At 40.3% G+C, this 20,171-nt stretch overlaps 2 protein-coding genes across 6 annotated transcripts; one reads left to right on the forward strand and one right to left on the reverse strand.

The window, feature by feature from the left end:
- Positions 1 to 1,185: 1,185 nt before the first annotated feature.
- Positions 1,186 to 15,876, forward strand: abcf1 (ATP-binding cassette, sub-family F (GCN20), member 1). 5 transcript variants are annotated; one of them, XM_047604935.1, is made up of 27 exons: positions 1,187 to 1,376; positions 1,993 to 2,042; positions 2,148 to 2,225; positions 2,426 to 2,561; positions 2,682 to 2,713; positions 2,809 to 2,898; positions 4,309 to 4,359; positions 4,545 to 4,634; positions 5,406 to 5,462; positions 5,563 to 5,652; positions 5,735 to 5,830; positions 7,207 to 7,329; positions 8,323 to 8,423; positions 9,237 to 9,322; positions 9,416 to 9,555; positions 10,330 to 10,478; positions 10,571 to 10,654; positions 11,172 to 11,296; positions 11,386 to 11,498; positions 11,801 to 11,975; positions 12,596 to 12,670; positions 12,829 to 12,899; positions 12,983 to 13,015; positions 13,979 to 14,147; positions 14,241 to 14,305; positions 14,385 to 14,457; positions 15,498 to 15,876. In XM_047604935.1, the coding sequence occupies exons 1-27, from the start codon at positions 1,316 to 1,318 to the stop codon at positions 15,662 to 15,664; spliced, it is 2,580 nt and encodes an 859-aa protein (XP_047460891.1). In that variant the 5' UTR covers positions 1,187 to 1,315; the 3' UTR covers positions 15,665 to 15,876. The 5 variants fall into 5 exon arrangements, with proteins under 5 accessions (XP_047460895.1, XP_047460891.1, XP_047460892.1 ...); XM_047604936.1 differs by having other exon boundaries at positions 1,996 to 2,042; XM_047604938.1 differs by lacking the exon at positions 5,406 to 5,462.
- mrps18b (mitochondrial ribosomal protein S18B) lies at positions 15,867 to 20,133 on the reverse strand. Its single transcript, XM_047604940.1, has 7 exons — positions 19,962 to 20,133; positions 19,573 to 19,741; positions 19,224 to 19,321; positions 19,063 to 19,131; positions 16,855 to 16,921; positions 16,706 to 16,765; positions 15,867 to 16,232 (listed from the first exon to the last, which is right to left on the reverse strand). Exons 1-7 carry the CDS (start codon positions 20,064 to 20,066, stop codon positions 16,036 to 16,038), a joined length of 765 nt encoding a protein of 254 aa, XP_047460896.1. The 5' UTR covers positions 20,067 to 20,133; the 3' UTR covers positions 15,867 to 16,035.
- Positions 20,134 to 20,171: the final 38 nt, after the last annotated feature.

The raw sequence follows: 20,171 nt of genomic DNA on the forward strand, positions 1-20,171 counted from the left end.
AGTTGGGTGTGGGTGTGATTTGTGTACAAACTGAACACTGCCTCTGATTGGCTTATCATGAAAGCCTACTGCACCTTAGCCAATCATCATCACCTATGCGATTGTTTCGCCCCTCCCTCCTCTCCTCGCCAAAAACAGCTTCGTGGCTCCAGTGGCTGAGAACCGGGCAACCCCGTTTAATTTTCAGTAACGCACACCGCTTTATAAAGATGGAAATAGTAATTAGGTAGATTACCCCGTTACTGAAAAAAGTAACGCCGTTTGTTTTAATGCCGTTACTCCCATCACTGCGAATCAGTGGCTAAGGAGACCTGATTAAGAAAAAAGTGACCACCCTTTAAAAACACACTGCCCCCAGCTCTCCAGTGTAACTTCAATCAGTCAGTGGTCAGCCCTCCCTCCTTAAAGAGCCCTAGTTCTCATCGAAGGACAGCAGAGAGTCTCTAGTTGTAGATGCTGTGGCTATTGTAACTGTGTAACTGTAGTGCAGCCTCTTTTATTTTAGTAATGAATACTCACAATAATTTATGTTGTAGTAGCCTTTCTGCTGCAGCTACATGTTTTGTTACAGTGAAAGGTAAATTTATTCTACATGTGTCCAGATGCACTCAGAAAATATTTGCAGAGGCCACTAGAGACTGCTGCAGAGGGGCCCTCTCTCACCTGTTTACCACTCACTGAAGAATATAAGTTCAGCCAATAATTTGTGGTCTCTGATTTCCCAGACTTAATGCAGTATGTGGGGTCTCGGCCAAACCTAGACACATTTTGTAGTATTCACAAAATTCACAATGAACTAATCCTGGCTTGTTCATCTGGAATGATTTTGCCTGATTTCATCCGCATATCTAGGCTATGAAAGTGTGTTTTTACAATGCCAAACATTTCTAAACCTCCTGGTTACAGAAAACATTGTGAAATGTATCAGGCACACAGGCCCCAATTTTCATTTGAATGCAATAATGACACACATTTGCTATCTATTATTAAAAGCTTTGTTGAATACTTCTATTATTAAAAGTATCACAATAAAATATATGTGACAATAAATACAATTTACACAGGCAGTATAGACAGACTGTAACCATCAATATGTATTCCAGTGGCCTTGATGTTGCATATTCCGGTGCAGTAGGTGGCGGTATGCACCTAAACGTGTTGGTATGAGACCAAAGAAAGAAGAATGAAACTTTGTTGGCAATGACCCGGTATTCGCATCACAACGTCACTCCTGCATGACATGTGTGTGGCCATTTAAGCTTTCTGGGCGCAAGATAAAAGATACCTTTTTAGCTATTCTGTTAAAAGTGACAAAATGCCCAAGAAAGTGAAGGAAGAAGCAGAGTGGGTGGATGATGAGGTCGCCCCAGCTGCCGGTGAGATAAGGTTTTCTGTGGTGTGAGAAGCTAGCCTGTAGGCTAGGTAGCATTAAAGCTAACTAACGAGCAGTAAGATAAGAACTCACTTCTACGAAACCCTCCCAATATCCAATTGGTAACTGCGTATATTTCGTAACGGACCACATTTCATGAGTCTTAATCATTTCCTGACGAAGCTAGTTTTAAAAAACGTTGTTGTTGTTAGCTCAACTCACATGAAAATGCTGTTTAGCTTAAACGCTTTAATAATAAAAATTGAATTTGCCAAAACGTTACGAATCAGTACTTTGTTATCTTATTTTAATAAATGTCAAGTTGCTAAAGAGTTTATTTTTCCTCCAAAATGGTGAGTTGTAACGGCAATCAAGATCCCTTTTATAAGCATGTGTCGGATTTAACGTTGGTTTGGTGTAATGAGACGATACACCGCATTAGTAAATTCAGCTACAAAAGTGTGATGTAAAAAGTCTTAAATCGAATGGCCAACAGCATCATTACAGTGACTTCACAGTTGTGCCAATGTCATAAAGATGAGTGACAGCAAGGCACAGTTTTCCAAGATTACTGAGGCACAGTCCAAAATTTAAAAATATGTTTTTTTTATGTCTTTCAGCAGAAAAAACAGTGAAAAAGGGGAAGAAAGATAAAAAGGGGAAAAAAAGCGTGAGTACATATTTGCCTGATTTTAAAATACATGGATAGATGACGGGTCACATTTGTTGCACCGTGCCTATCACTGGATCTGTTTTACTCTATGTTTTTCCGCAGTTCTTTGAGGAACTCGCTACAGATGGCAAACCTGAAAAGGCTGACGACGTAGCTGTGAAGGAGACGCAAGGAAAGCAGGTAAGAATCACTGTCGAATCAGATCTTCAAAAATAACAGTGTATACAGTTTACACATCAGCCAAGCAGGGACAACAAATCACAGAAAGCTGACTTTCTCATGGAGCATAGTTACCAGCCAATGAGGAGACTTAATGAATGGACTGCATTTTTGTCTGTAAGTTTTGGCTCGACATATGAATTTGAAATCGCTCTTTACAGCCTCCGAAAAAGAAAAAAGACAGACGGAAAGGGAAAGGCGGGAATGCAGATGGGGATGATGATGAGGATGTCATGCTGTCACTGAAAAAGCTCTCAGTGCAAGCAAGTGATGAGGATAATGAGGCTGATGAGGAAGGTATGAGTTTATAAACCAGTGGCTGCACTGAGATAAATAACTAAAGTATCTATCTGTCTATCTAGCTTATTCTCAAATGTGTACAACCATTACTCACTGTGTTTACCTTTGTTTCCACAGTCGTTGTCCCCAGTAAAGGAAACAAGAAAAAGGTTCGTAATTAGCCGACACAGTCACTCTGTTCTTGAAGTTTCCCCTCCTGAATTTGCACATACCGTTAGTCTAAAGCATCTGTGGTGTCCTTCAGGGTGGGAACATCTTTGCTGCTCTCAGCCAAAGCCAGAGTGGTGAGGATGAGGACGAGGATTTGGATGAAGAAGAAAAACCTGCTAAAAAGGTGCAGTGGGCATGACAACAAGGATGCTATAGCATGCGAATGCTAATGCTCTCATCAACATTGGAGTGAATGAGTTATGCTTGTTTTGCGCACACATATGCATTTGAAATCATGTGGCAAAGACAAAAAATAGATTGTTAGAAATCTTGATAGCTGTGACATACAAACACTACATAAAACAACATGGTCACATCAGACCTAAGTCCAGTGTCCTGTCTAAGCTGCTTAGAAATTTCTCAAAACACACATTTCTCTTTTTATTCAGACCGAAACTGTAAAAAAAGTGAAGACTTGAAGTGAAAAAACTAAGCCAGTCAGCAGGACGAGCTTACAAATTCTCTCTACTTCAGATCCACTACAGAAACATCAAATACTTTTGAATATGGACACAACTTCATGACTGCTAACCTTCACAGTTAGTCACACATCAGCCTTTCCTACGTCATTTAGTAGTATCTGCATGGTTTCTCTTATAGTTGATGTGGTAATACTGAACCAGAATGCACAAATAATCCAAAAATCAGTTATGGTCTCTCTACAATACTTAAATGTAAAAAAAAATGTATAAAAATAGATTTTTTTCCCCTGCATTCTTTTCACCATGGCCCCAATACCAAATTACGATGACACACTTCTCTGCAGTGTAGCAGTTCTCAAATTGAAAGTGTTTTCACTGAACATTTGAGTGTTTCCTATGGCTTTTGCCGCTGTTGTAATTCCTAGAGACTCTGGCTTTGGGGCCCCTAGAACTGTTACTCATCTGTGTCTGCCACCCCACTCTGGTAAATGACGTGTCAGAACAATAGCATGCTGAACGAGCAGTTCTCTATTAAGCTTCCTTACTGTGTACACCAATCAGGCATAACATTATGACCACCTGCCTCATATTGTGTAGCTCTCCATTGTCCCTCCAAAACAGTTGTGACTCATCAGAGAATGGACACGGACCTTCTGAGGGCATCCTATGGTGTCTGGAAACAGAATGTTGTTAGTGGGGGTTTGGGGTCTTTTTGGTTGAGGGGAGGGGCCTCTGTGGATCATCCCACGGATACTTGATTAGTTTGAGCTGTGATGGCTTTAAATTAAATTTTGCTAAAAAAAAAAAAAAAAAAAAAAATCGTACTGACCTCTGGTGTAGTAGAAGGGGAGTGTAAAAATACCTAAAAGAGCACATCACTGACTCAGCTTGCTGGTTCAACAAGTGAACATCTTTTTGTAGTATTTCAGTTTATGTATGAATATTGAATTAAATGCCAGTCACTTGCATGTAAAACTTTAACACAGTAGTGTGCAGTTTGATAAATTATTCAGAAGTACATGAGATTTAAGGCTTATTTTCTTTATTACATTTATATATGACCATTCACTTGAAGTTCTGGGTATATCTGTGTCTGTGCGTCTTTAATACAGGAAGTTGAGAGAGGCAAGAAAAAAGATAAAGCTAAGCCCAAGAAGGTGAAGGTGGGTACCCGAAAAGCTATTTTTCTTCCTATGCCATCTATTTCTGGCATTTTCCTCTATGTCATCCACTCAATAGTCCATGGACAAACTGTCTCTGGGACACAGTGGTGTCAAAGTAGAGTTTTAAACCCCATCTCAGTCTTTACAACTTCACTTACAGTGATTTATGTTTATGAAATAATCAGGCACAGACTGATGAGGAGGGTGATGAAGAGATGGATGTTGGTGAAGAGAAACTTACAAAGAAGACCAAGAAACCTGAAGTCAAGTCCGCGGTAGGTACTGTTATAGATCCAAATTCCAAAATCAAATATGCTCAAATATGCAAAAATGCACAAATTTTACAGGACACATACTGTACACATTTCCAGCCAGGTTTATGTTAGTTTAAATACAATTACGGTATTGCTTGTAATACTACATTATAAATCTAGGGCTAACAAGTTCCACTATATCGTAACATATGAAGGATGGAGTACTGCTTAATGTCAGTGTGTTGGCATGATACAGTATCATGTATATCACCTCTTGTGCTAAATAATCAGGTGGAAATATCATAAACACACAGAAAATATTTAGATGGACCATGACCTGGATCGAACATGCTAGGACCTGCTTTTGTTTCTAAATCTTCCACCGTGTCTATAAGCTGTGTACACGATGTGGTTTTCCTGCTTCCCATATCCGCAGACACATGAGTCTCCGCTAGCTTTCTGCTAGTGTTGATATTATAGGAGTATTATTTGTTTACTACAACTGAGCCTTGATAACACAGGCTTCGGTTTTTCAGTTGTTGCTGTGCCTCTCTGTCACTCAGATCAGTGCGAAATCATACATTTTGCTCTTGCACTGGGGTAGGTTCAAACTTTTAGCTTTGGTTACTGAAACAGTTGACTAATCCCAACTCCTTTCTCCGTATTTACTCATTGTGTGCCACAGCCACAAGACACTCAATGAAAATGCCTTTCTTTAATGGTGACACTATTTTTAAGATGCAAGACAGACATGCACATTTGTTAGATAATTAAAAAAAGGTGTGTTTTCAGTCTCCAGAAAATGATGACGATGAGAAGCCAAAGAAGGGGAAGAAAGAGCAACCCAAGGCAAGGGATAGCTCTGGTGCTGCCAGATCTTGCTCTTGTTATTTCTGTCTCATTCATTTCATAACTTTAACCAAACATGTTGTGATTTAACTTTTTGTAGAAAGGAAAACCTGCTGAGCGATCACGCAGTAGAGATGAAGATGAAGAAGAAGAAGAGGAGGGTGACAGTGACGCAGGAGACACGATGATGGTATGTCCATCCTCCACAGTCTCTTGTTGTCTTCTTTTGGTTAGTGTCTCAACTTGTCTCTTTCTCTGGCTGTATCCCCCAGAGTGCTGAGGATGTCATCGCACAACAAGCCAAGCAGCAGGAGGACGACCCCTACGCTAATCTGAGCAAGAAGGAGAAGAAGAAGAAGAAAAAAATGGTAACTGACAACATATGATCACGGAAATCAACAAACAAATGGCTCATTGTTATTATGAGCTATGATAGTTGCTCGTGATATCTCGAACAATCTTCTTGCGATAGTTGAGACATGATACTCATTCTGCTGTGATGAGGCACTTGAGCAAGTTGGGATTTACCACTGTAATACAGTTATATAATACAATATTAAAGATCCATAAGCACCAGACATTGTGGTAGAGCTGCTCAGGACAGTCTATTTAAAGCCGGTGAATTCCAGTGTGGTAGGATGCCACCTGTGCACAAGTCCAGTTGTGAAATTTTCTTGCTCCTAAATATTCCACAGTCATTTGTCAGTGATATTATAACAAAGTGGAAGCAATTGGGACCGACTGCAACTGAGCCACAAAGTATCATGCCACGTAAACTGACAGAGTGGGGTCAGCGGATGCTGAGACTCTGCAGTCAATCGCTACAGACCTCCAAGCCTTATGTGGCCTTCAGATTATCTCAAGAACAGAGCATTGGAGATGTTGTCTGGAGTGACAAATGGACCAATCTGGGTTTGGTGGTTGCCAGGAGAATGATACTTGTCTGACTGCATTGTGCCAAGTGTGAAGTTTGGTTAAGCAGTATTATGGTGTAGGGTTGTTTTTGAGGAGCTGGCCTTGGCTCCTTAGTTCCAGTGAAAGGAACTCTGAATGCTTCACTATACCAAGAGATTTCGGACAGTTCCATGCTCCCAACTTAGTGGGAACAGTTTTGAGTTGGCTCCTTCCTGTTTCAACATGACTGCACCAGTGCACAAAGCAAGGTCCATAAAGACATGGATCAGTGACTTTGGTGTGGAAGAACTTGAATGGCCTGCACAGAGTCCTGACCTCAACCAACAGAACACCTCTGGGATGACTTAGATGAAGACTGCAAAGCAGGCCTTCTCATACAGCATCAGTGTCTGACCTCACAAAGGTGCTTCTGGAAGAATGGTCCAAAATTCTCATCAGCACACGTCTAAACCAAAGGATGGGCTGACATCATATTAATCATACACCATATTAAACCCTATGGATTAAGAAAGGGATGTCATATATGCCTGTTCCTGTTCAGAGGGACTTTTTCCTGCCACCACCACCTTCAGACTTACTCTGGAGGTCTCAGGTCGGTTTTTGTCAAGCATCTTGAGACAGTTTGTATTGTTATTGGCGCTATATAAATAAAATTGAATTGAACTGAATTGAATATGCGTGTAAAGGCACATGAGCGAATACTTTTGGCAATATAGTCTACATGGACCTTGACATCACAGTTTGGGTCCATTTGACATAATGTTGTAGATATGATGTGATCGGTGTTGTATTGTTGGATTCTCATGTCTGGCTTGGTGTGTCCTTGCAGATGGAGTATGAGCGTCAGGTAGCCAGTGTTCGTGCCCAGAACGCCTTGGAGGGAGACTTCTCAATTTCCCAGGCTGAGATGTCATCGAGACAGGCCATGCTGGAGAACGCCTCTGATATCAAGGTACCAATTATTATAAAATGTTATTTATTAATAAATGCCTGAAAACATTTTTGTAAAGCACTAATAAATGTGTCACAGTTTGTCATGCCACATGTATTTACTACACAGCCAGATCTGGATGATTAAAAAAAAAATGTTGAATAAAAGTATGTGGTCCTCTACTGAGAAACAATGGAGAAATCCTGCTTTACAGTTACTCCTTGTCATAGCTATATTGATGCACATTAAAGATTACTCATGTTTTTCTCTTATGGATGTGGATTCTGCTCAGGGAACGAGGCTAATAACAATTTAACCTGCACTAAAATTGCACCAATACATTAAAATGATGCATCACAATGTAAAATCATGCTAGGAGGTTGCCCTTTGTTTACAAATCTCTACACAAGGGGATGTAGGTCAGACAGAGAGGCGTTTGGCCCCATTCACCAACAACAACAGACTACGTGCGGCTCTCGATTGTCCTTGGTTTAAAAAAAGAGAGAATAAAAAATAGGCATTTAAAGATGCATCAGCTCAGTGAAGGTGTAGCTACCAAGCTAAGTTTAGGCTGTAGTAAGTGTAGTAACTTGCGGTTGAGTTGAAGAATCACTGATGCTAATGCACTGTAGTTTTTACAACCTTGCAGTGTTATTGTAAGGGTCATGCTCTTGTGCATCTTGAACTATTTTAGTATGTGGTTTTGCAACATATTCGCTTTAAACAGACTTTAACCACTGCACGAGGTATTATTATTTCTTAATCAATGCTTTCTTTTCTTTTCTTAAAAAAATAAGACAGTATGTACCATACAGTGCAGCTGTTGTGAACAGGATGAAGTTTTTTCTGAATTTCTTTGTGTTTTGACTATTTACACATGTTTTTTTAAGTTCTAGTACCTTGAGTTCTCTCAGCCCCCGTTAAAAAAGTAAAAGAAACCTGGAAAATGCTGCATGTATTGCAGGAGCAGTCTGTCTTCTGTGTTAATGAAGGTCTATTTTGTGTGTTCTATAGCTGGAGAGGTTCAGCATATCTGCTCATGGCAAAGAGCTTTTTGTCAACGCTGACCTTCTGATCGTGGCAGGAAGAAGATATGGTTTGGTTGGACCAAATGGGTAAATATATTTCTTTTGTCATTTCTAGTCGTTAACACAGGGGCTGAGAATTCTACACATAACAACAGTACACAAATAATCATTAAATCATATGTCACAAAACTGTCACAGCAGGGTTGGGATTAGTATCTCTTTATGTATGATGATGATGAACCAAATGAATTAGGCACTGATTATTGTCAGTGTTTGTGTTCTTTGACTTTTGTGTCTGGGGCATCTGTGGCTCAGTAGGCAGAGCCAGTTATCCACTAACCAGAGGGTTAGCAGTTCAGTCCATGCTACATGTTGAAGTAGGAATTTCATACTTTGATTGGTTAGTCCATCATGTCTGTTTTTAATGCTGGTCTGCTTGAGGACCAGTCGCTATTGTTCTTTTGGCCTTGTGCTTTGCTGAAACTCTCAGCCTCCTTTTAATCCTTTTCAACACATAATGTAAAACATCATGCCCATCATGTAACGAAACCTGAATCTAATCACTGTAGCTGTGAGACATTCCGCTATGAGTTTTTAGCTTTGCAAAACCTTTCCAGTGTGTTGTTTCACCTGTGCCATTTTTTTTTTTTTTTTTGAAGTGTTGCTGACATTCTCAGAGATTGGGTGAAATCATGATGTCCTAAAAAAAACACTTTCCTCCAAAATCTTCATCAATCCATAAATAAGTGATTTAAGGATAACTTAAACTCAGTACTTGCCACTGCCTTGTGATGGCACACTTTGAATAGCATTATGTAGATTATGTAAATAATAAGCCTGTGTCTTGTTCATATCCAGCAACTGATTCAACGTTCTCTTGTGTCACATCTCATTCATCAGCAAAGGAAAGACCACATTACTGAAACACATAGCCAACCGAGCTCTAAGTATTCCCCCCAACATTGATGTGCTGCTGTGTGAACAGGGTAGGTGTCCTATTAAAGTTTGCCTTCCATCATTTCCCTGTCTGTGTTCATGTCTTCATAGCTGACTCTGCTATTTGCCCATGTTTCTGTTAGAGGTGGTAGCCGATGACACGCCAGCGGTACAGGCGGTGCTGAAGGCGGACACCCGTCGCCTGAAGCTTCTGGAGGAGGAGAAACAGCTGCAGGCTCTTCTAGAGAAGGGAGAGGATAGTGTGGCTGAGAGGCTGGACAAAGTGAGTCTGTGTACTACTGCCAGGGGACTTTACAATACAAGCAGTTAGATAACCTTTAATATATGTTTAAATTTTCTACCCTTTGCAGTGTGGTCATATCTTTGTTGATGCTCATTTAGAATTCAAAGTTAGCTGTACGCTTTAGTTATACACAAAACAAAGCTACACAACAAAACTCTGTATAGTACAGTTAGTGTTAGTGAAGAGTATGCAAAAAACTCAAAAATTGAAAGTTAAAATTCCTATCCTCCAGAGCCAACCTTAACTAGATTGATTTTCTGTTAGTGCACCAGAATATCCCTGTAGCCCTCTTACAACTTACTTTCTAATTTACGACTCGCTGTGGTTCTGTCACCAGCTTGGTATCCCACGTTAGGCAGCTGCTGGAAACTGGCTCTGATAAACTCACTGGACACTAACGTCCCACCATAGCAGAGGGATGATACACCACAACTAAAGAGCCCGATATTTTTTTTCTACCACACCAGGGATAACAAAGTATTGAATATTAAACTTAGGGTTAGAGATCTATCAGAGAGACACACATCACTCCATGTAAGTGGTGTTCTGTTTCGGCTGAATGTGTAAATGGGAATCTGTGAAAAATACATAGCATTAGTAATATTTCATTCTTAGTTCACTCTCAACCTATTGTACTTCTCTTAGTTGCGTACATTGTCGCTGTGCAGTAATGATCATTTGTGTACTGTCTGATCAGATCGTCCCAACAACTTCTGTTTGTTGACATACCCCTGTATTTTTCCATCTTGACAGGTCTATGAAGAACTAAGGGCTATTGGAGCTGCAGCAGCTGAGGCCAAGGCCAGAAGGATCCTTGCTGGTCTGTCATTTACCCCTGAGATGCAGAACAGACCAACCAAGAGGTTCTCTGGAGGATGGAGAATGAGAGTTTCTCTGGCCAGGTACACAAACTTCCTTGGTGGAACAGGTCCAGCATTAACGTGTCAGAGCTTCTTTTTTTATACTCAGTCTTACTTTACCTCTGTACTTACAGAGCCCTGTTCATGGAACCCACTCTTCTGATGTTGGATGAACCAACCAATCACCTTGACCTGAACGCTGTCATCTGGCTTAACAAGTGTGTATCAACTTTCTAATCTAATGTCTTTCTCTCGTCGTATCATGAATTAGTTGATAATGGTAGATGATTGTGATTAAGAGCAGGAACACACATTTTAGCCAGTTAATATTGACCTGTGGATGCAGAAAGTTAACTAGGCTAAGCATAGTTGATCAAATGTCGTACCAGTTTTAGAGACAGCTGACACACAGTTTTAAACTATTAAGTCCAGTTCCTTGCATTTCTCTCTCTCTCTCTCACTGTTTGTGGCCAGATAGTTTGATTGTATTCAGACATTGTTATCATTAAATTTATTTCCGTGCTGTGCAACAACACCTCACCAAAGCCAGACAGGGTTACCTATATGTAAATGACGTTTTTATATAGGGCTTTTCTACCACTCAGCGCTCTACAGTCAGAGTGACACATATACACATCTATGAGACTAGTTGCATGCTTACAGTGAGTATTCAGACAGCTTTGCTTTCAGACACGATATGACATGTGCAGTGATTGTTCTCTTTTCTATTTACAGCTACCTTCAAGGCTGGAAGAAGACTCTGCTGATAGTTTCCCATGACCAGAGTTTCCTTGATGATGTGTGTACTGATATCATCCACTTAGACAACCAGAAACTCTACTATTACAGAGGGAACTACTGTAAGTGTCTATTTAGCATCACTCCTAAAATAGTTTGGAAAAGTTGGTCTAAAGTCCTGTTTTATTTTACCATTATACTTTTCTTTAAGTGACTTTTAAGAAGATGTACGTGCAGAAGCAGAAGGAACTGCAGAAACAATACGACAAACAAGAGAAGAAGCTCAAAGATTTGAAGGCTGGCGGCAAGTCCACCAAACAGGCTGTGAGTATGGGCATCCACTCCAAGGTGTAGTTTCATAAATCTGAAGGTTGCTGTAACGCAAAATAAGACCCTCCTAAATGTATTTTAAAAATTATACAAAGTAGAACAGGTAAGGTCTGGGTCAAATCATGTTGCTTCACGTGTGAGTAGCATAAACCAATCTACAGTCTCTTCTATGAAACCACTTTTAAATGTTGAGCTCATGTTAAGCTATGAGGCCCACTTGACACGAACGTGTTCATTCATTCAGTCTGTCCCAAGTTGTATTTGCTACTGACACCGGTTACAATGTTTCCTCTTAGGAGAAGCAGACTAAAGACGCCCTAACCAGAAAGCAGCAGAAAGGGAAGAAGAAGGGAGGTCAGGAGGAGGAGAGCCAGGAGGCCACGGAGCTGCTGAAGAGGCCAAAAGAGTACACCGTCAAGTTCACCTTCCCCAACCCTCCTCCTCTCTCACCACCCATACTGGGACTACATAGTAAGAATGTCTGCAGAACGCACCACAGGGCCTTAGTTGTGCCCCTTCTAATCAGAACTGTACAAGAAAGCTTAAGCCACAGCTGTAAAAAGCCACACATGTTCTGTCAGCCACAGCTGACAGAACATGATGTGGTCAATAATGTCAATTCAGAGGAGTGCAGCAGAAATTTGAGCTTTCTGCTTTATTTATTATTTTCCGCAAAATGTGTTTTTGTCGCGATAGTGGAGAGATGACATAAAGCTAGCATCTACTCTCATTTATCAAGCGCTATGTTTCGCTTTATATTTCTCAGTTGCATGGTGGTATCATTGCTGTTTTCTGAATCAAATAGCTCTTCAGTAGTTAATCTTTTACTGATCATGAAGTGTAGTTAGCTACATTTTCCTGAGCATTCCTGAAGCTTAAGCACACCAGAGCTTTCTGCTGCAGCCTGAAATATCACAGAAATGTGAAACCAATACCCAATAACTTACATCATGCAGTAATCCTTGTGCTAGTGTCTACGACAGATACATAAAATGAGCAACAGTTTATCTGGACGGGGTTATAACAGAGTGCAATAGATTCACTTGTATCATATTGTCCTCCATTTAGACTTTTGTTTCTACCACTCACAGGTGTTGACTTTGCCTATGATCCGCAGAAGCCCCTTTTCAAAAATGTGGACTTTGGCATTGACATGGAATCCAGAAGTAAGTACACTGCCTCTATCATAATTTAGGAGGACAGTGAAAACACTGACACATAACCAGCAAACAAATAGCTGCTATAGGGACTTTATTCCCATATCTGTGTACCTTTTTGTGGTGGTGACACGACACATGACGTTTTTTTTTTTCCCTACCTCTAGTTTGTATAGTGGGACCCAATGGTGTTGGAAAGAGTACCCTGCTGCTGCTGCTTACTGGGAAAATAAATCCTGTAAGGGTGTAGATCTGCAAATGTAGTTTGAAATTACACTAAGATATATACGGCACTGAGTTGACACCATGTTTCTGTTTTAGACTAAAGGTGAGATGAGGAAAAATCATCGTTTGGTAAGTAATTAAATTACAAAAATTTAAATTAAACGTTGTGCACAGATGACAATGCACTCTAACACTGTTAGTAACCAGAGACCACTACACACTAGAGCCTTGCACGGGACGGTTTTCTTCATCTCGCTCCCGCTGAATTTCTGACCACGTGTGTGTTACACTCCCGCCTGCTCCCGCAATGTGTATGTCTTCTCTCGTCCCGCAGGAGAAAACACGTAATTTTATAGACTATTAATAAAGAGATTCATGGGGTTGTTTGTTCTGTTTTCCTGGAGAACAGAACAGGTGTGTCGCCTCAACCCAGAGGTGCTGGATCTGTGTCCGTTGTAGACTAGTATTTTTGGACATTCGTTACAACTAACAAAGTCCAGTTCCTTCCCATCTTTGTCCCAGACCATGTGAGAAGTTTCTCCAAATGTCAGACTTGCCTTGCTTTGTCTTAGTGCTGTAAATACCTTCTTTGAGCTTTCTTTCGGCATCATTTGTTGACATCCTGTCGCTAGGCTACGTCCCGATCCTGCAGTTTTTTGTTTTTTTTTAGCCGCCCGCTCCCGCCTATTGCAAAGTTTATACTGCCTGCTCCCGCGAGATTTGAGTTGGGTCCCGCGGGACCCAATCCCAATGCAGCCCTCTACTACACACTGCCTTAGCTTGAATATTGTCACAGTATTTTGGTAAATAAAATCATGTTGCAATGGCTCAGTTTAGAGGAAGAGCTGTTGAACTTAAATCTAAAAAGCTAAGCTTAAACAAATGCAGGATTTCTTGGGATTCTTGGAGACATAGTACCACTCATCCAAGTAGCTTCCTCAGTTGTAAATCACTGCTGGGGTGTTTAGGTTATTATTAGGAACATCTATGGGGGGTGCCCAGTTACATTTGTTATTTTAGGATATATTATGACCTGGATGATTGAGAACCTGGGCAGACACATTGAAACTTGTCTGTTTTTTGTGGCTGCAGAAAGTGGGCTTCTTCAACCAGCAGTATGCTGATCAGTTGAACATGGAGGAGACGGCCACAGAGTACCTGATGAGGAACTTCAACCTTCCCTACCAGGATGGAAGGAAGTGCCTGGGACGTTTTGGCCTTGAGAGCCATGCCCATACCATTCAGATCTCCAAACTCTCTGGTATGAACATGAACTACTGAACAGGAACATTTTTCTGTATGCTGTCATATTGAATGAGACATCCAAACACTGTGTGGATTTTGTCTCTAACAGGCGGTCAGAAAGCCAGAGTAGTGTTTGCAGAGCTGGCCTGTCGTCAGCCTGATGTGTTGATCTTGGTAAGGGCCACTCAGACTAAGAATTCACTTGTCAACTGGAAGAATTAAAAGCTAACTGGTCTAGCCTTTTCTCCCATAGGATGAACCCACCAACAATTTGGACATTGAGTCAATCGATGCTTTGTCAGAGGCCATCAATGAGTACAAAGGAGGTAAGGCATTATTCTAATTACTCATGTTAGTAAGACATGGTGGCCTGATCACGTCTTGATTGGAATTGGGGGTAAACATCAGGCGATGTGACGACTTTCTGGGTGGGACAGCAGCAGCTAAACAACTTGGGTTTCGGTGATAGTGTTTGAAAAGAAAAGGCAGGGCCTTTGAAAGCATTCCTCCATCTTCGTCATGTTTTTCAACCGAGTAAGTTTAGTGTTGCAGACTCACTGTTCCACAGCATGTAAAACCACTTTGCACATGTCTGTAAAGTTCTATTCTGATGTTTTGGCAATGGTACCACACAAATTGTACTGAACTATTTTATTATACGCTCAGTGAAATATTTGATCAGAATTATTTCAGTCTGGTTAAACAGTGTCCATATTAACTTACCAAGTGACTGTAAATGTTATTACACTAAATGTTATATATGAGTGAATGAAATATGAGGTGGGAGAGCCTGGTCTGGTCCAATAAGTTTCCCTGCTGAACACTGGATTGTCACAAGATAATCAGTGTTATTCACTTCTCCATAATGTTATGGTTGATCGATGTATATTTGTCCAGTTTTAAACCTCAGAACTTGGGACCATATACAAATGCTCCACAGAGCACTTTCTATATTAATACAAGATTAAGATTACTCAAATTGAAAGTGAGACAGGACATTTTAGATATTTTACTTCCATCCATACTGCCAACCCACACAATGTAATCGGCCAGGCAGCATGAATCCCAAATGGAAAACTCACCCACATTTTAGTACTGGGTCAAGGCAAGTAAGGAAAGGAAAAATAGGAAATTGTGAAATATGACATAGGTCAGAAACTTTTCATTTAACTGTTCATTAGGTTTTAACTTTTTTCCAGTGATTTCAACCTGTTGTAGTCTGTAGTCTCATCTCTGTGGTGGAAGTGTATAGAAACTGTACATACTGACGCTGCAGCCAGGGATGCCTGAACAGCTCCGACTTGATCAAGAAAATCCATAATAAAGTCTGTATTATAGTACTAACGTCCTGTCCCTTCTCGTGCAGCTGTTATCATTGTGAGTCACGACGCTCGGCTGATCACAGAAACTCAGTGCCACCTATGGGTTGTGGAGGATAGAACTATCAACCAGATTGATGGAGACTTTGACGACTACAAGAGAGAGGTGCTTGAGTCCTTGGGAGAGACCATGATCAACAAGGTCAATCCATGAATACACAGTTGCTTCCAGGGCCAGACATCCCATGCTAGCTGCACTCCGCTTGGACTGGTTGGCAGGTCTTACAGTAACACCCATAAAAATGTTGGATTTGTTGGGGGTTTAAGATAACAGAGTGTTAATCATGGCATCACTTTCTACAACTGTGGAGTAGGATGAAATGTCTTGAAAAATGACTAAAACTCAATAAAATCAATACATTTTCACCATCTGTTTATTGTACATTTTTTATGTATAGCATGAACATATAGTGGAAATTCATAAGGTCTAAAAAACTTCCACATTCTGTATTGAAAACCAAACACAAGTTGAGATAATTTCCCCATCAAAAGTTTGATCATGTGGGTCAGTTTCTATCGTCTCCATCACTTTAAGTAAGCCTTGTACGTCTTCTTGACTTTAGCCACTTCCTTCTCGTCAGGCGTCATTTCCCCATACCATTTATACCAGGTCTCACCAGAGGTTAAAAATGAGGGAGGATGTGTGGAGCCTACAGCATCATGGGAATTGGAGAAGTCTTCTCCTGTAAAATCCACATATGGAACCTGAAAGGGAAGTAGGCCTAAAAGAAGAAAGAATCTTATTTTAAATTAATTTTCTCAAAAGTGAGCCTCTTCATCTCATTAACGTTTTTAGCTTCTGAAAGGAGGCAACCCCAAAAATGTTTTAGAACCACACATTTAGAAGTATTCATTGAGTAAAAATATTTTTTTGTACAAAATGAGCATATCGCGAGGGGTTTAGTGTTGCTAATTAATTCGAGTCACTCAAGTCCAAATATGCCACTGTCTCTTAAGTTCTTTGCTTTGTTCTTGTCTCAGTTGCACAATCAGCTGTGAACGACTTGGATACTTAGTAAATGATGTAATTGTAGGCTGCCTCAGTATTGATATAGGGGTCATTTAGGTGAGCTGGAAGTAAATACCAACACAAAATTAAAAATAATTTGACTTGAGCTGGACTTTCAAAAGTACTTATATTAGATGAAAAAGGCCTCAAAGAATGGTGATAACAATAAATCTTGTTTTGCGTTACCGTGGTCTCGTGCTGTGATGATTGCTTCAGTTAGTATCTTCTGCTGTTTCATACACACACCTGAAGACAAAAATCAGACCATGACCCACTGGGAGCTGAGAGGCCGACACTTGCATACATTTGGTAACTTTGATTACATGGGGACTTACCAGTTCGAGTTGGATCGTACACCACTCCAGTGTGGGGACTAATGAACTGCTGCAGTAACTTCACATTCTGCAAGAAAACATACATACGGGTTAGGAGCATAGTTAGGTCTCATTCAATTGCAACATATAACGAAACTACATAGGATACACAACCATACCCTCCAGACAGCTAATTGACAGCATTAGTTTCAAGATCAGGCATCATTAGATGTTTTCATATCGTCTCCATTCCCCTTTCAAGTTTTTTGTTCAGTTCAGTCTGGCTGAAATGCCCTTTGTGTGGAGTCAACACTAGTTTAAAAAAAAAAACTCAGCCAAGTAAAAGTAAGTATATAAGAGTACCGTATTTTCCGCACTATAAGGCGCACCTAAAAACCTCTAATTTTCTCAAAAGCTGACAGCGCGCCTTATATATGGACCAATACTGAGCCACAACAGGTCTCGCAACTACGGTAAGCAGCCGCCGACTTCATTTTCCCCCGTAGAAGAAGAAGCGCGCGGTGCATGCTGGGATATATGACTGCGCGAGGCGTGCCGTTTCATTTCCATTTGTGTGTTTATGTAAAGACCCCAAAATGGCTCCTATTAAGAGACACGCTTACGACGCAGAGTTTAAACTCAAGGCGATCAGTCACGCAGTAGAACACGGGAATAGAGCAGCAGCGAGAGAATTTAACATTAACGAATCAATGGTGCGGAAGTGGAGGAAGCAACAAGATGACCTGAGCCAAGTAAAGAAGACTAAACAGAGTTTCCGAGGGAACAAAGCGAGATGAGTGAACGGAGTTGTCAGAACGCTGGTTTGTAATCTATTAATAAAGTTTGACTGGCCTATCTGACTGTTTTGTTGACATTCCCTTTAGCGCAACTCCATCTAATGGATGCATAACGTAACCCCAGCCTCTACTGTAGCGTCTATTCTATGCGCCTTATAATGCGGTGCGCCTTATATATGAACAAAGTTTTAAAATAGGCCATTCATTGAAGGTGCGCCTTATAATCCAGTGCGCCTTATAGTGCGGAAAATACGGTAATTTCAAGTGTCACATACGGTATACTGCATTAAAGTTTGAGCAGCATTTTACTGTTTCTCGAGGTTCTACTTTTGATTACTCAATACTGGTGAACCAATAAATACATAAATACAAAATTACAGTTAGGTCATACTATTAATTATACTGCATTTATCCCTGAGGGAAAATTACGCCTCTTAGCAGAGAGGTACTGCAGTCATGGGCACAGGGGGAGGTGAACCTGGGCTCCTCTCTAACCCAAACACAGCGGTTTGTAATAACTCAATAACCACAGCAACAGTTATGCTGGCAACCATGGCTTCAAATATTCATCATTTTGTATGTTCTACAAGTGTTCAACTTCAAGAATTTGAGAAAAGTGATTAACTTGTTGTCCAACAGTTGGACACATGTTGCAAGTACAGTTGCAAGTGGTTATAGCTTCATACGATAAATGAGGTCTAACTATTTCAAACAAAAAGTCACAAATCCACAAAGAGATAACCCCTGAGCTCTGACTATGTTCTGTAATAAAACATCTCGGCTATCATCCAGTCTGATGGTGAAACCAGTATTAAATTACCTTCATGGGGAGTTTGGGGCTGTAAAAACTGTCAAATGTAACATTTGCACACAACAGATAAATTTAATTATTTCTTATTAGTTGTTATATATTGCATAACACAAATCTAGCTTCTATTGTTCTGAGTGTATCAATTCCTATTTCACAGTATTAGGAATAGCACTGGTCTTTAATATGTGGTTAAATATTGTTACATATGTCTTTTAACTTATCATTTTTGAAAGAAAAAAAAATAAATCAACAACCCCAAATATTTATATGAACTTGAGCAGATAAATGTAATTGAGTACCAATATAAAGTAGGATAACAATGCAGATATTCAACTATCTCAAAACTGTATTTAAATGCAGCATCCAGGAATATGTGCTTATATTCTGCAGACAAGTTTTTTAGCAAACAAATGAATAATAGATTTTACACTTGATCCTCAAGGGAAATTGCTTGGTGACAGAAGCTTACTTGCGCATAAAAGAAACACTCTTTAAGAACCTCAAGTAAAAAGAAAGATAAAACCCTGTTGGAGAAAGACTCATGATTGATGAATTACACTGTAGTCAAGGAGCATTTCTGTGTTCAGTGTGTAATGAGACCATCAGTGATGAGATGCTGACCTGAGGGTGGAGAATAACGTTTGGATCCCGACAAATAGGACAGGGGTTGCCACATATCTTGCCTCCTCTCTAAAAACACAGAAGCGGTGTTGTTGTTTTTTTTTTTTTTGCATATAACTCAAATAATGTATACAAGGTGGAATAAGTAATGTAAATTTTACAATGCAAGTCTTGCGTGTCTTCTGTGGGGGAATGGCTCCTTTGTGGTTCCTCCTGTAACCTGCCCAGACCGGATTGGTTCCATACTTCTCAATGTACTCTGTCAGGGGAATGGAATACTTTGTTAAATCAAAGTAAGTTTGGATGCTTAAGATGTGACTTTATGTTTTTTTTTGTTTAATTTTACTTAACATTTGTAGATACATTTTACTTTACATAAGGGAGGTATTTCACAAGCCTTTCTTAGCTTCCATCTCTCCTGCATAACAAGTAACCGTTTTATACGATTTAAATGTTTTCTATCGTCAATGTGTATACAAACAAAAGAAATTTATAAATTCGTTCGAGTACCTTCACTTTCCAGGTAATCCCAGGGCCTGTCCTTGTACTGGGACACAGTCTCCACAGTCTCGGCAGCAGCCTCATCCTGCGGTGATGCTCCTTGGCAGAAAAAGTGAGTTGGGTGTAGGAATGGAGACAGAGACGGGCACGTCCTCTGCGGTAGCCTACGTAGAAGGGACTAAGAGAAGAAGAAAGTCACTTCACCATTACTACCTGCTATATACCATCATAGTTGCCCTCTGCTGTTATTGAAGTGCAGAATTCACGTGACTTAAGTTACTCCTGGCTAACGTATACTGTAACTCCAGTATTGATCTTACTTGGACATATTAAACCCCCAGTGCAAACTCTTAACGATTAGATTAATCGGATGCTAACCGCAAACATAAATGTACTACCTGATACTGACGGAATGGCTGTATAATTGAAGGCGATAAACGGCACAAAGCCCTGGCGACGAACGGCACGGAGGCGGCCATGTTTGTCTGTCTCAGCGGGGTCATAGGTGAAAGGTGAAAGATCGAGCGATATGACAATTAAATCAAGCGTTATATGTAATCTCAAAATTTGCCGCTAATAAATGATTCATACAGTCTTTAAAGCAGCAC

Source organism: Mugil cephalus, chromosome 14 (genome assembly GCF_022458985.1).
Source record: "Mugil cephalus isolate CIBA_MC_2020 chromosome 14, CIBA_Mcephalus_1.1, whole genome shotgun sequence".
NCBI lineage: Eukaryota > Metazoa > Chordata > Actinopteri > Mugiliformes > Mugilidae > Mugil > Mugil cephalus.

Bases quoted from the DNA above. Each gene is read 5' to 3' on its own strand.
- mrps18b (XM_047604940.1), bottom strand. From the start codon at position 20,066: ATGACCCCGCTGAGACAGACAAACATGGCCGCCTCCGTGCCGTTCGTC. The intron at 19,742-19,961 runs GTAGTACATTTA...TTCTTCTCTTAG, and splicing joins AGCCATTCCGTCAGTATCAG to TCCCTTCTACGTAGGCTACC. The intron at 16,233-16,705 runs GTAACGCAAAAC...TTCTTCTTTTAG, and splicing joins CATCACAGCACGAGACCACG to GCCTACTTCCCTTTCAGGTT.
- abcf1 (XM_047604935.1), top strand. From the start codon at position 1,316: ATGCCCAAGAAAGTGAAGGAAGAAGCAGAGTGGGTGGATGATGAGGTC. The intron at 2,562-2,681 runs GTATGAGTTTAT...TTGTTTCCACAG, and splicing joins TAATGAGGCTGATGAGGAAG to TCGTTGTCCCCAGTAAAGGA. The intron at 5,463-5,562 runs GCAAGGGATAGC...AACTTTTTGTAG, and splicing joins GGAAGAAAGAGCAACCCAAG to AAAGGAAAACCTGCTGAGCG.